This window comes from Grus americana, chromosome 1 (assembly GCF_028858705.1).
Source record: "Grus americana isolate bGruAme1 chromosome 1, bGruAme1.mat, whole genome shotgun sequence".
Lineage (NCBI taxonomy): Eukaryota > Metazoa > Chordata > Aves > Gruiformes > Gruidae > Grus > Grus americana.
In genome coordinates, this window is record NC_072852.1 from 75,012,542 (window position 1) to 75,027,529 (window position 14,988).

Here is a 14,988-nt window from a genome sequence, read left to right on the forward strand (position 1 = left end):
TCTGGTAATTTTAACACCAAGCTTCTAGAAAGCAATAGTGATCGTTTCATTCCACTTGATTTCTTAACATCGTTGACATTGGGACTGTTAGACTGTCCTTGGTGACAGTGAGGCTTTTTCAGTTTGTTAACAGAGGATTTTGGAAATGTTTCATTTTCATCAGAAGAGAGATGATATTTTCCACCTAGTATTACCAAGGCTATCTAGCTACGTAGATCAGTGAACTTTTTTTAAACATCCTGCTAAGTAAGCACCTATGGCAGACCCTTCTCTGATAGTTACAGTCTTTCAGTCTTTGTGTGCAGCTAATAGAGAAGTGAGAGAATGGCATATCTGGTATCGTGTTTTCTTTATTTGGCGTTACATTTTGTAGATGTCTGCCATATTAAGCACTATTAATTTAAAAAGAGCAAAAGTTATGAATTAGGTTGAAATATGCTTAAATAAGTTTGCATATAAAAAAATTATAGATGCCTAGTCACATGGATTTCAACGACGTTGCATTATTCTGAACTGTATGAAGGAGTGTTTAGAAAATTACGTGTGTTCCAGCACACATCTGGACCATCTCTTTCTTTCTCTTGCTAAATAAGTAAAAAAAAAAGAAAAACTAATGAAAATAAAACCAGAGAAAACCCTTTCTGAAATAACATGTTGTTTTGGCAATCAGAATAGATTTGGAGGAAAAAGGAAAAAAGCTGTGCAAATCACGAATATCACACTGTTATAGGAGGCAGAGATTGTGACCAGCTGCTTGTTACAACTATGTAAGATTGGATCTATTGCCTGTTTTACTGACTTGGCTGGGAGTTCCAAAAGCAGGGGCCAAAGACCGCAAAAGAGAATAGGGAAAGTTCACTGCAATTATGAGCTCTTTACCTTTTGTTTTGTAGGTGAATTGCAAAGGAAGATTGGCTTGAAGGTGCTTGAAATGAGAGGAAATGCTGTTGTTGGTTATTTGCAGTGTTTTGATTTGGAGGGAGAGTCTGGACTAGTTGTGCGAGCCATAGGAACAGCCTGCACGTTGGATAAATTAAGTAACACATCAGCATTTTTACCTGCATGTAACTCCCCATCCAAAGAAATGAAGGAGTAAGTATGAATTAGTAGTTTGTAGGGAAACAAGTTTCATCTCTCTCCTTTTCACACTCATTCAGTTTTACATAACCAGTGTGACTTCTTTTTTTCCCCAAAATTTGTTTTTCTTTTGTAGTTTTATTTGTCTGCAATTCAGTTTATATTCCCGAATTTGGATATGTTTTTAGGTTGGTTTACTTATGTTATTTCTTTAGAAACTGGAGTGGTAATCCTTATTTAATATGACTTTTCTGAATTTATGTAGCAATGGTATTATGAATCCTTGGGTTGCGATCCACCAATTTCCTAATAATTAGTTCTGCCTTGATTCTGTGTTTGTACAATGAACACTTTTTTGAGGGCTTCTTATGATATACCTTCTGTTCAATATTTTCCAAGTTCAGTACAATCAGGTTTGAGCATTTATGCTGAGCATATAAGAAAAGATAAATTTTAAATTCAGACAGTTCTGTCAGTGATTTAGAGAATGACCCTGAAGTAGTCTCGTGGTTTTTTGAGTGCTTTGCTTTTTACTGTTGCAAAACAAGTAGGACTATTGCAAAACAGGTAGAACTAAACAATGTACTTGCAGAGAAAACTTTTTATGATGAGAGGTAGAATTTCTTGATCTTCGTTATATCTACTGCAGCACCGAACACAGTTTGAATGTTTTTTTTTTTTTTGATGTGCATACAAATCAATAGAAAAATTCTTGTGGTTGGCTTTGAATAGTTACTACTTTGTTGCTTGAATAAATTATAGTTATTTTCTGTTTGGTAGAGCAATCGAATTTCTGGAAGGAAAAAACAGTACCAGAAAGTATACTACTTATGCTATGTTTCCAGAGGTATTAATTAAATTAGCTATTTTCATTAACTTGAACTGTTGTGTCATTACAATAGTAATTAGGCATTTTTGTCAGGTAGGCATCAGTATGCTCTGACTTCTCAAAAATAACTATTTTCTATTTCAAATAGTTTCTATTTCAAATCACAGCTTGTTTAAGTTGTCTTAATTTTAAAAATCTGCCATCAAAAGAGCTTTTGGATACAATGCAGCATAAAATAACAGTGATGATTTAACAAAAAAAAAAGGTAAACAGGTGGACCTGGTAACTACCAACTTAAAAAAGCATTCGTAAATAAATCAGTAGCTTTTACTCTGCAGCAAAATGTGGAAAATCCACCCCCTAAATAATCCATGCACAGCTTGGTGGTGGATATTGTCAGAATTATTGTCCCTTGGTCCAAAAAATGGGAATGTTTCTGAAAGCCAGCAAGATCAACTAATACTTCTTATTCTTGGCTTTATACTAACTTGATGCCCTGTTGCCAAAGAATCAATTATGCATTCACAAGCTAGTGCTTCAGCTATTCCTTTCTGTCTTTTTATTTCCTCTGGACTCTTGCATGCTAGGAAATTAAATTCTTAGAGTCTGCTTAAAGTAAGAGATCTCCTCTAGCTAAACTTCCCTGAAATCAAATAACGTAACTTTGCAACCTGTTTGTATGTATTGTTTTCTTTTCTTCCGCCTTGGCTGCAAATTCTCTCAGGTCTCCGCTGGTTCATCCGCCAAGCCATGGATGCCGCTCGACTCACAACAGCCCAATTCACACTGCTACTGGCTCACGACTTACTCAGAACTTCTCTGTGTCTGTTCCCACTCTCATCTACACTGGTACGAGACTGCTCAGACTCAAGAGCTGGGGAGAGGCAGGCCACAGGCACAGTGGTCGCAAAGTGCAGGCAGGCAGGCAGTGTAGGCAGGTACCACCCATCTTTTCTCCCTCATTTTCTCATGGAGAAACCTTCTGTTGTCAGTGAGGAACTACTCTGTGTGCAGCTGCTGAAACAAAGGCAATAGTTTCTTGAAAATGCATTGGAGTCTCTTCCACAAAGCCACACTCTTCATTTCTTTTTAACCTATTCACTTACTAAGAAATTAAGTAAAATAAGTTGGTGTATCTGGGGAACACTCGCTATTTTACAGTCATTAGAGGAAATCATGTTTTGATTGGAGTTCATAATTGCTTTGAAGCATAATTCAGCTATGGTACTTAGGTTTCAAAATGGTTATAGGAAGGGTATGTGCCATTTGTGGAAGAGATGGTTTTAGAGAGCAGGTAAGTCAATCTGTGCATAAGTGAACTGTTTGTCAATATAGTTTACCCATAAAGATTCTCCTCTCTGCTCTGTTTTTAGCTGTGGCATGCTGCCGATGCTATAGGATAAGGAAACATATTTTTTTTTCCTTAAAATGCATATGTGTGTATATACATAAGTGTATGAATATGTATAAACACAAATATAATTTGAAATCATTTTTTCTTTATTGAACTAACTCAAAGCATTGTGTATTTGACCAGATTTTAAAGCCATAAACTGTTTTCAATTTTTTTCTTTTGCATATATATATATATATTTTTTTTAATCACATCTCATGCCTTTCATTTGGCTTAATCGTTTCATTGTAGATTATCAGCATCTATCTGTAGAATGCTGAATGGGTAAACCAGCATTTCCTTGCCTCTGGCCTCATCCCCAGTCTCGCACCTAAGGAATAGCTGCTGGCCCTGCCCCAATCCCATCCTGGTGTTTGGATCATGCTGCTGTCAGCCAGGTCCTTTGGCACAGGATTACTGAATATGTTTCCACCTTCTTCTGGCAGGATTCCCTTCAATGAAGATCCCAATCCCAATACTCATTCATCAGGACCCTCCACCCCTCTGAAAAACCAAACCTATTCCTTTTCACCTTCCAAGTCCTACAGTCGACAGTCCTCTTCTTCTGACACAGATTTGAGTTTGACACCCAAAACTGGTAAGGCGCTTCCACCCACTTTTTGTTTAATTTGTGTTTCTCTTTTTGTATTTTCATTCAACCCCTTTTTGCTTTTTGGCATTTAAGTTATCAAAATGATGTGGAAGTTGGAGACTTCAGGTAGCACCTCAAGCTTGAAAGGGTTTCTGTAGGGTGAAAATTTAAATCCTGCCTATATTTCCACTATCCTGGATGACATTAAAATGGCATTTGTAACACAATTGTATTCAAGTCAAAATAAAACATCTCAGAGCATTAAGGGAGTCCTAAGTAATTGCCTTTTTCTTATTTCCTCCATTTCATATTACAAATCATGGAAGTTCATTTCTCACCACGATATGTTATGGACTGTGTTACTAAAACTATGTAGTCTTCAAGCCTAATGTGTTGTGCTATAAGTATATTGTATATGTTTCTCTGTGATTTTTAACTCCTTTTTGCAAATGTGATACTAGAAATGTAGCAGCTGCTGTCTTTTTATTCTTCTTGGTATATAGAAATGGCTTTACATACACAGTATACATTTTGAAAGTAAATTATACTCCAGCCATCTTCAAAAAACATTTTTCTTTCTCCATTGTTCTATCATTTCTTCCACTTGTTGTTTTGTCCCTCCTTATTTTTCTGTCTGTGGTTAGAATCATGTCAGTAATAATGTCAGCACAACTCAAAGAATTACTGTCTGTTTATTCTCCATTATGTGACCAATGCCCTGAGTTTTGCTACTGTAGGGCAAAATATTTTGCAGAATTGTTTATAAAAGTTTGGTTGTTTTTTAAATGTTGCTTTAAATTGTGGTATTTGATGCTCGGAACACTCTTGTCTCCATCTAATCTAGACAATTTTAAGCATATTGAAGTAGTTGATTCAGCTTTACTTGATAGAATCCCTTTCAAGAATTTTTCCAAGCAGATAAGTTAAATGTTGCATTCGAATGCAGTTATATTAAGTATTTTACCCAGTTTATTCCCTATATGTCTGTTAAAAAATGTTCCCAGTTAGGAAGCAGTCTTAGTGCTATCTTATCTGTCCTGTTTTTAAACAAACAAACAAAACACACTGGTTTTTGTCCTTTTGTGTAAATGATGACTGCTTTGTGGATAACCCATGATGGTCACTTGTTTAAAGGACCTACTAATGTAACTGGATCCTTATTATGTAGGAGAACCACAGGTTCATATGTTTGGTATACTGAATATTTGAAAACCTCTTTCTTTTGATCAGATTTTCCATGGTAAGGATCATGTCACGTAAAGGATTTAAATGTAACATAGATGGTCATCTTTATAGATGTAAATGTTCCAAATTTTTCAAGGTACAACTCACTGCGAATTTGTCAACTTTTTAAAGCAGGAAACTTGTATTGTTCCTGGCAATGTTATGTAGGTGGATGGGCCTTCTTATCTTCAGTCAGTTCATTCAGAACTGAAACAGATTATATAATTGATACCTCTTATTTTTAGGGATTTTTCAAGTACATAAAGACATTTTTAGCTATCTTTTTAGTATTAAAGCTAACAGTGGGCATCCTTTTGCCTACTAGCACTGTCTTTTTAACAGCTTTTAACGCTGCTACTGAAATTTGTCTTAAGAGGATTTGCTGGTTGCATTTAGAAATTCTGTATCTTGGTTTTACATACGAGATTTTGAATCTTAATAGCTTAAAAGTGCAGTATCTCTTGAGTCATTTGTTTTACCTTTTACCAAAAGTTTGATGATGTGCAGAAGATATTTCCATAACATACTAAATTCAGTATGTTGTTTTTAACAATTCACTGTATATGTTTAGACCTCTGTTTTCATTTCTCAAGACTGTTAAGTTGGAATATTTCAGTGTGAAAATTGGTGGTTAGTGTTTTAAAAAAAAGTCTCATGTGACACATCATATTTGAGATACCCATTACTCAGATTGGCTGATGTGAAAAATGAAGAAGTATTTTCTGAGGTTTCTGCAGTACTTTATATTCTTCTTTATTTCTCAGTCAAGTAGCTAGTGTGTTCATGTGTTTGAGATGGAGACTAACCTGGAAAAAGAGTGCAGATACCACAATTTCACAATATGAATAACTAAACAGAGGAGATGAAAACTAGATGCTTAAGCAGATCCAAGTTTCAAGTAGCTCCAAATCAGGAGAATATTACCTTAATGTCTTTTATAAAATATGATTGTGATTAAGTTACCCATTCTGGTTTGTATAAAAGGGGAAATTATTCTGTGCTGAGAAAGCTTGTTTTGGTTTTTGGAGTTAGACTTCTGTGAGTGGTGATACATTTTATGGTACTGCAAACTCGGAGAATATCAGGCTGACAAAAAGCATGACACATTTTAATCAGGTAATACATTTTGCTGTGACATAGTATATGTTTGGAGGAAATTGAGAAAGTGGGAACTCCTTTTCTTTGTGGGAACTTGGAATTGTACAAGATTTATGCCTCTCAAAATCAGAAAACAAATCCGTGACTTCTCTGGACAATAACTTTTAATGCTTAAATAATTAAAGTAATCAGATTAAGTGTGTGAGAAGACCGTGTTATTTAGCTTTTACTCCATAGTACTTATCAAATTTTGTATAAAAATTTAAAATAAATGTTAGATTAGCATGGATTTTGAAAAATTAATTTCAAAATAATCAGGTCATGATTTTTGAGAACATGCTTCTCATTCACATTGTGGAGCTGTATTGTCATTCCATTTCTTTGTATGTTGAGAACTAATTTAGCAGTAAGTGCTGTTTCATTTGGAGAAAAAAAAAAAAAGCTTCATTTTGATTTCTTCCGTCTGTTTCTTTAGTCATTTTCTGAATCTACATCTCTTTGTCTCTATTACTTTCCTCCACAGCACCTTCCCCCCAGGGACCTAGGATTTTCCTGTTTCCCAGCTCCCCTACACTCTGTTGTGATTCCCCACATCTTAAAAAGTCCTGTCACCTCTTCTCGGGGTCTAGCCTTAACCCTCTACACCCTAGCCATGTCAGCCCAGTTGTTCTGAGGAAAAGTGTTTCTTTCACTGAAGAGCTGCTTCTGGCTGCTTCTGGTAGGATCAATCTATTATGGCCTTTTAAACAAACCTTTAAGGAAATGTTGTTGTTATTTGATATGGGGGCATTTAACACACAGCCTTCTATAACCCTATGTTTTTGTTTAGTTAGCCTCTGAAAACTGCTGGCTACATGACTACTCCTACCATCTCTCACTTCTGCCCCAGAAGCTTGAAACAGCTTCAGAACTTCTTAAAGGATTTGAAATGTAGTTTATGCTACAGAATTTCCTCCTCTTCCCTTGCAAAATTTCCTTTGGTAATTGGACTAAGATAACTTACTTTTTTTTAATCCCCCTCATTCCCTTCACTTTGTTGTTCCTATATTTTGTATGGAACAAGCACTTGCTCATTAATTCATTCATAATTTATTGAAATACTGGCTATCAGATGGCTAGCAACTCTGCTCTTTAATCTTATAAACAAAGCCCATACAAACTTTTTATTTGTACTGCCTCCTTTTCCATTTCACTGACATGCATTATTTTCATAGATTTAAACAGTTGATATTACTGTTTTTTTCTGTAGAAACTATTTTGATTAGTTTGTATTTTTTGAGTTTGTTTCATGTCCGGTATTTACGCTATGTTTGTCTGTATTTAATATTGTATAGTCCCTGACAATGACGTTTAGAATCAATGCCAAATAATAAAAGCAATTTAATCTTGTTTAATGGGACTATGCAGATACTAATATTTTTGTTTCCTTATCCAAGAACAGCTAAAAATGTTGGTTAAAAGTTGTAGTATTTTAATGTATAATTATATGGTAATGTAGCCTAGTAAATGTTGACAATGTTGGGAGTGAATTAACAGCCATTATTAAGTCCAGTATTATTTCCAGATATCCCAGTCTTTGGTTAAAACAAATAACTGCACTTCAGATATGTACAATCTCCTTCATGTTTATTAGATGCTTGATCAGAAGAAAAAGGAAACTAGCAAGGAATTGTTGTGTTAAATTAGTTAAAAATTCTGTAAAAGAAAACCTTGACTTCATTCATAACTGTTTGCACTGTGGTGTTTGTATTTCATCCTGCTTCTGACACTTTTTTTTGTTCTTTATCCTGTGCTTTTCTATACAACTTAGATGTTTATTTTTGCTTTGTCAAGTTAGCACTGATGGTTTTAGATACAAGAAATACCAATGATAGTATGTTTTTAGGCATGAAATATTACCAAGAAAATCTGATTCACCAGCATTGTGTTTACTTAAGGAAAAACACAATCTTGGTATATGCTTGTTTTTTACTTTTGTGATTTCTAACCATAGAGCAACATGTACTGTCGTACATATAACCTGCATCTTGACACGCTCAGTTAAGAGTACAGTTCCTTGCTAACAGATAATTCAACCTCAAAGGTACTTGTGTATCTGATAAACTTTCCGTCTGTTCAGAAAAGCTTCTGTATTGAGGGGTAGGGATGGGAGTAAAACATATGAAAGAAGGAAAGAATCACCCATATTTTGCAAAATTGGAGTTTATTTGTTATTGTAATTTACAGATAATCTGCAGGTTATCTGTATGCAAATACAGTAATCAAGTAACTGTGGCGGTTTTAAATGCTGAGCAGTAGTCCTTAGCTTATTTGAATGAATCAGATGAGTGACTATTTCATTGCATAGATATTAAAGAAAATAAAAATAATTTCTAATTTTTTTCAGAGTTTATATTTCAAATCAAAGGATGTGCTTTGCTGTCGCAATTTTCTTTTTGGTCCCAGTCATGCATTATATAGCTACTGCTGTAATTATGTGTACGGTCTCCTCCCAGTGGTTAGGAAAGGTGATTTAGTTACTCTGGAACTCTCAGAAAGCAAGATTTTTATTTTTTTTTTTTTAAACTGATTTTTGACTGTAATCTGGCAGAGAGGCATCGTTCAACAGGGTGGAATTAATTGTGACTTTGCAGCCCTTTTTGATAAGGGCTGAAAATGTGATTATGTAGACACTTCCTGTGAAAAGCAGAGAAGGTAGAACTATATTGAAATCATAGGCAAAACTCCCAATAGTAACAAGGAAAAAAAAAAAGTTTTAAGTTATAGGAAAGAATTGCAAGGCCAGATCTTTAAGTGTTTGTATTTTGAAGGGGTTTTTTTAATTCAGGTTGACAGCAGAAAAAGATCTTGGATCGGGGGTTTTTGTCCAAGTGCTAAAAACCCCTGCTAGGCATGTGAAAACTTAAACCCCAAAACACTCCCCCAACTCCAAATTAAACTGTGATGCTCAGCAATTTTTTTCCTGAAAATTAAAATTACGGGGATAATTTGACTGTTTTCAATGACTGTTTTTTATATTTTTAAATCAAAGTTTGATTACAAATTATAATATATGGGTTTTTTTAATGTCGTTTGTACTGATACTCTTCAGGAATGGGCAGTGGGAGTGCTGGAAAAGAAGGGGGGCCATTTAAAACTCTCTTAAGACAACAGACTCAGTCAGCTCTGGAACAAAGGGTAAGGCATTTTATACTTACATTTCTGATCTACTAAAGTGAAAAGTTAGCTTGTAGTAAGTTAAATGTTTCTTGTTACTTTCTGTTTAAAAAATACGTATAATGTTTAGGTCTGAAAACTTTTTACAAATGTTGAATGTTTAATAGCCCTTTTATACACAAATTATTTAAATTGTAATATGTTACTGAAGTATTAAGAAGAGTGTAATGTGCACAGCACTCAAGTGATTACAGTTGGTGTTACAAGAAACAGTTACAGCAAAAAATTGCTCTTACTTAGTCTTTGTGTTACTGATGCATGTGTTAGCTAAATACATGATGTTAAAGTATTAAACTTAAGTTTTCACAGAAGCCAAATTCAGAAATATTCCAATAGGTTTAAGCAAGGTGAAAATCCCATTTATAATTGTGAAAACTTTCAGTTTTGAAAAATAGAGTTGGTGCATAATTTAGCCTTCATTCTACTATGTGAAATGGTGTGCATGTAGCCTTTAAAAAAATGGTAACTTAAACAAACCTAAACCACTTCCCAAGCAATAAAAGGGCTTTATAGATTTACAGCTTTTTGAAGAACCTCTATAGGGCCAAAAATGCCATCTGTTGTTATGCTGAATAGACTGTTTAATAAAAATAGTGGTTTTAATTCTTTGTTTAAATTTTGAAATTAGTCTTTGCAAATTTTTTATAGATTATATACTGCTTTTGTCAAAATGTTATTAGTGAGGTGTCTTGAAGGAAGAAATGTGAATGTTTTCCTATTCAGAAATAAATTCTAGTTTAATTACAATTTTTGACTAGCTGAACTACTTACATATATAGTTCTATGATTGTTGAAAACAAAATCAGCTACATCTGTGAAATACAAGCGAATAGCTACTATTTTGAGTAAGTGGTTGATTGTCTTCTCATTTTTTGTGTTATCCGTTGCTAAGGGAGGATCGCCTCATAGGTTCTGTAGAAGGCGGGTATGTTCCAAAACATTGTGTGACACTTTTTGTAGTCCTTTTTTCTTGCATTGAGGATTTCTACACAATTATTTGAAATATTTTTATTTTCTTTTTCATGAAGGTTTGCAGATTTCTTTGTAATCTTGTTTATGCCGGATTTTTTTATATTCTGTTATTTTTAAGATCATTTATCAGATTGGCATATTTTTGCTTAGTATTTTACATGTTGATACATTTCAGTTAAAATTTTAATTTCTCTTTAAATACAGATCTATGGGTTTTTGGTTTGAATGTTTTCGTTTGAAAAAATGCTTTAAAAAGAGCCTTTTCTCTGTTTTACTTTTGGTTTCGCAGGTGTTTCAGACATTTCATGGCTGATCTGTTATTTCCTTAGGAAGCTTTTTAAAAACAATAAAGTAAATTAAGAGCACTTAATGTATTTTTAGACCTTGAATTATTTGTACATTGTTTTGATAAGGCCTGTATATTGTCTAGTGGAAAAAAATTGCTGTAAAATAGGATGGAAACGTGTTGAGTCTGTTACTGATGATGTAGCAAAGCATACAGACTTAATTGATACAAAAATATGTTCATACTATCTTTCTGAAAATTTCATATTGCATGTGTTTTTGCTGTCATTGCCTCTTATGATTATCTTAAGGTTGAGTTACTTAACTATAATGAATAACATTAATGTTATTTTGTCTGTTAATATTACACACGTAAATAGTGCACTCTAGTTACTTGCCTGGAGTAGCTAGAGTAGCACTTATTTGGGAAAACAAAGAATAAATTCAATACTTACATTTCCACACGTATTAGATATATAGCAAGTTCTTTTGCGTCTTAGTTCAGTTTATTTGGGTATATGGTAATGCTAAGGCATATTAAAACCAGTTCATTTAATCAAACGTGGTTTTAATCTGTTCCTTAAATAACCCTAATTGCAAACCAGAACAGATTTTGTTGGAAGGGTAATATTGCTCAATTTATTCCAGGAAAATACACCAGCTGCGGAAAACTCACATATGTACATTAATGTATTTTTAGCAATTCACAGGGTGCCTGTTGGTAGCAAGCATAACTATAGCACAAGCTATCTTTGTGTATATTTTTATCTATAAATGTATATGCTACATTTCCATCAGTGGGAAAATTTGAGCTTACTTTACTCATCAAAAATTAGCCTATGTTTTTGTAGAAATGGCCAAATGCTGCTCTTGATGGTATTTTGTCTCTCTGTTGACCTCAGCTTGGACAGATGCTGTTTTATTCCTCTATGTTTGCATTCTGCAAGTGCTTGAGAGATCTTTGCTGCTGCCTTTTCAAAATGGAGATCTGTTGATCTTCATCTCTGAAGAGCACTGCTAGATAACTGTTGTGTTAGAGTGCAGTTCTCTGTGTGATTCTTATGGCTGAAATGCTGACTTAAGCAACTTTTCTTTCCAGCGACTTCTTGTTACTATCCAGCCCATCCCATTAGTTCAGTTGAAGAAAAATTCTAAGATTCTTTGGCCACCTTGTGAGATGGCACAGTAAATGTGCTTAGAATAGCAATAATTCAACCAGGAAATTAACAGTATTTTAATGTGGACCAGTTCCCTGCTCTGGTTCACCCCAAAAAGCCCTATGAACATACCTGAGAATTACGAGCATTGTCTGAGGGAGTGGTGCAGTGATGGGAATGAGTGAATGGCTGGAAGGGAATCTGAGAACTGCTTCAGCTGGCACTAACACCAAATGATATGCGTGTGTAGCCTTGCTCATGTGCTTTTTTCATTCTTTTGTGTGTCTTTGTATGAAATGTAGTTAAAAAAGAATACTAGCAATACATGTATGCGTGCACACAAACATTTTTAAAAATTGTATTAAACAAATATTTTGGATGATTTTATTGTAACCTTATCAAACTTTCCCCAAATGCCAACTATAAAATTCTCTACGTAGTTGCCAGTGACAGTTCTTTTAGGGTCTGTGTGGTCAATGACTGTGAAATGGTGTAGTGAATTGGTACTGGTAAAATGATTGACCATCTTCAGCTGTAGCTTGTAAACTTTAAGATCGTCATGTCTTCTCACACACAGGAATACTCTGTGCTTGCATCACCTTGATATAAAGGTAGTCCTTTACAAATCGTAGTAATAGAGGAGATTTGTAATATGGATATACCACATGTGGTTCTTATGGAATATCTGTTTTCCATGCATTAAGTATAGCTATATAATTTTGAAGTATTAGAGATTACCACATGTAGTTGAGGCTGGAACTTGTATTTGAGTAATATAATAATAAAAAACCCAAACCCTCTAAATGAGCGTAAAAAAGAAAAAAAAAAAAGCCGTCATACAAAGTAGTGGAATTCCACCTGCATCAGAATGGACGAGACATTGTTAATACAATAAGAACGTGCAAGAATGGTTCAGCGAGCCAGTTACCCAGATTTGTCTGTGGCTGAAATTAACTGATAGGACATTAGGTCCAATTTGAGTGTGTATCATAATACAGACTTGCAAATATTGATATCATAGAATCATAAAATCATAGAATGGCCTGGGTTGGAAGGGATGTTCAAGATCATCTAGTTCCAACTCCCTTGCCATGGGCAGGGACACCCTCCTCTAGACCAGGTTGCCCAAAGCCCCATCCAACCTGGCCTTGAACACTTCCAGGGAGGGGGCATCCACAGCCTTTCTGGGCAGCCTGTTTCAGTGCCTCACCACTCGCACAGAGAAGAATTTCTTCCTAATATCTAATCTAAATCTACCCTCCTTCAGCTTAAGGCCGTTGCCACTTGTCCTGTCGCTCCATGCCCTTGTAAACAGTCCCTCTCCAGCTTTCTTGTAGGCCCCCTTTAGGTACTGGGAGGCTGCTATGAGGTCTCCCCAGAGCCTTCTCTTCTCCAGGTTGAACAACCCCAACTCTTTCAGCCTGTCTTCATAGGAGAGGTGCTCCAGCACTCTGACCATCTTCATGGCCCTCCTCTGGACTCGCTCCAACTGCTCCATGTCCTTCTTGTACTGGGGACCCCAGAGCTGGACACAGAACTCCAGATGGGGCTCACCAGAGTGGAGTAGAAGGGCAGAATCACCTCCCTCGACCTGCTGGTCACACTGCTTTTGATGCAGCCCAGGACATGGTTGGCTTTCTGGGCTGCAAGCGCGTGCTGCCGGCTCACGTTGAGCTTTTCATAAATCAACACCCCTGAGTCCTTCTCCTCAGGGCTGCTCTCAATCCATTCTCTGTTGAACCTGCATTTGTGCTTGGAATTGCCTGACCCACGTGCAGGACCTTGCACTTGGCCTTGTTGAACTTCATGAGGTTCACATGAGCCCACTTGTCAATCCTGTCAAGGTCCCTCTGGATGGCATCCCTTCCCTCCAGTGTGTTGACCACACCACACAGCTTGGTGTCGTCAGCAAACTTGCTGAGGGTGCACTCGATCCTGCTGTCCATATTACTTGAGATAAAAACATGTTTTTACTTTAAAGTTTCATTCCTGGCTTGTAGTATAAAGAATCGGGCAAACTGGAAATCTGAACGTGTTAAAATTACTTGCAGTACACATCCTTATGAAAATTAACAAAAAATGAAAGCAATTTCTGAATCTCCATATAGATTAAAAAGCATCGTATTTGCTTATGCTTTAGAGCATGGAGTATTGTTCAGTTTGTTTGCTACTTACTGCTTTAGCACAATGTAAGTGTGAGTGTATATATATGTGTGTCTAATATATAAATGTAGTGTAGGTTTAATGGAATTTTGTATAGGTGGCATATGCAGTAGACTTCACCTATTTTGGAAAAGCTAATTATTTTTAATGGCATTAATGTGGGATAACTATATTCAACGGACAGCAAATGTGTATTTTTATATGTATATATAAAGTTATGCAGAATTAGTGTCATGGAATTATACAGGGACAAATATTATGAGCATACTTGTGAATCACTGAACAGTTGTTATTACAGAGCCACAGTGAAAGAGGGTTCTAATAAAGTGTTGATGTACTGCCTTTTTCCCATTTTTTGGCATGAGAGAGGTACAGAAAAGGAGTTCAGAGTGTGGTGTAGTCAGAGCTTTCTGACTGATCTGATAACGTGCAAAGCATTTTGTGATTTGTTAGAACCTTCCGGGGGAATCTTTATGTAGCTCTCTCTAGAGATCCATCAGTGCTCCTGAAGACAGATTAGTCAGGCAGGTTGGTGGAGTCCAATGGTGAAATCTTCCTGCTTTTTAATTGTATCATAAGGCATGACTGCGGGTTTTGGTGTTTTGTTGTGGTGGAGTGGTTTGTTTTGTTTTGTTTTGTTTTTTTTCTCCCCCTGATTATTGATACTGTGGTTGCTGATTTCAAAGTTTGCCTCTTAATTTTGAAAGTCTAAGCCAAATGAAAATCCAGAAAACTTGAAGTTTGTAGGACCTTTTAAAGGTTGTAAGAGTTCTAATAACAAGGCTGGTGAGAATTCTGAAGTGTTAATTTTTAAATCTCCATTGTGCTTTAGTTTAAGAGGACTTTTCATGCCATGTATTGCTGGAAGTACTGTGATCCTAATTTAATCTGCAGCATGTACACTGTTTAGGTAAAAGCTCAGTTGAGCTGTACTGTTGCAAGTGCTTCAAGTATGTGAGAAAGGAATCTATATTGTACTTTC

General features: G+C 35.6%; 1 protein-coding gene across 29 annotated transcripts in view; it reads left to right on the top strand.

Moving 5' to 3' along the window:
• The window catches only part of C2CD5 (C2 calcium dependent domain containing 5), an 89,268-nt gene that overhangs the window by 33,831 nt on the left and 40,449 nt on the right, over positions 1 to 14,988 (top strand). For 13 of the 29 annotated variants that reach the window (XM_054826325.1, XM_054826273.1, XM_054826264.1 and 10 more), the window contains 4 exons: positions 894 to 1,092; positions 3,746 to 3,897; positions 6,737 to 6,931; positions 9,305 to 9,390. In XM_054826325.1, the coding sequence (XP_054682300.1) occupies positions 894 to 1,092; positions 3,746 to 3,897; positions 6,737 to 6,931; positions 9,305 to 9,390 (632 nt within the window). Of the gene's footprint in view, positions 1 to 893; positions 1,093 to 2,630; positions 2,756 to 3,745; positions 3,898 to 6,736; positions 6,932 to 9,304; positions 9,391 to 14,988 lie in introns of all 29 variants that reach the window. The other 16 variants (XM_054826403.1, XM_054826430.1, XM_054826510.1 and 13 more) reach the window with 2 other exon arrangements.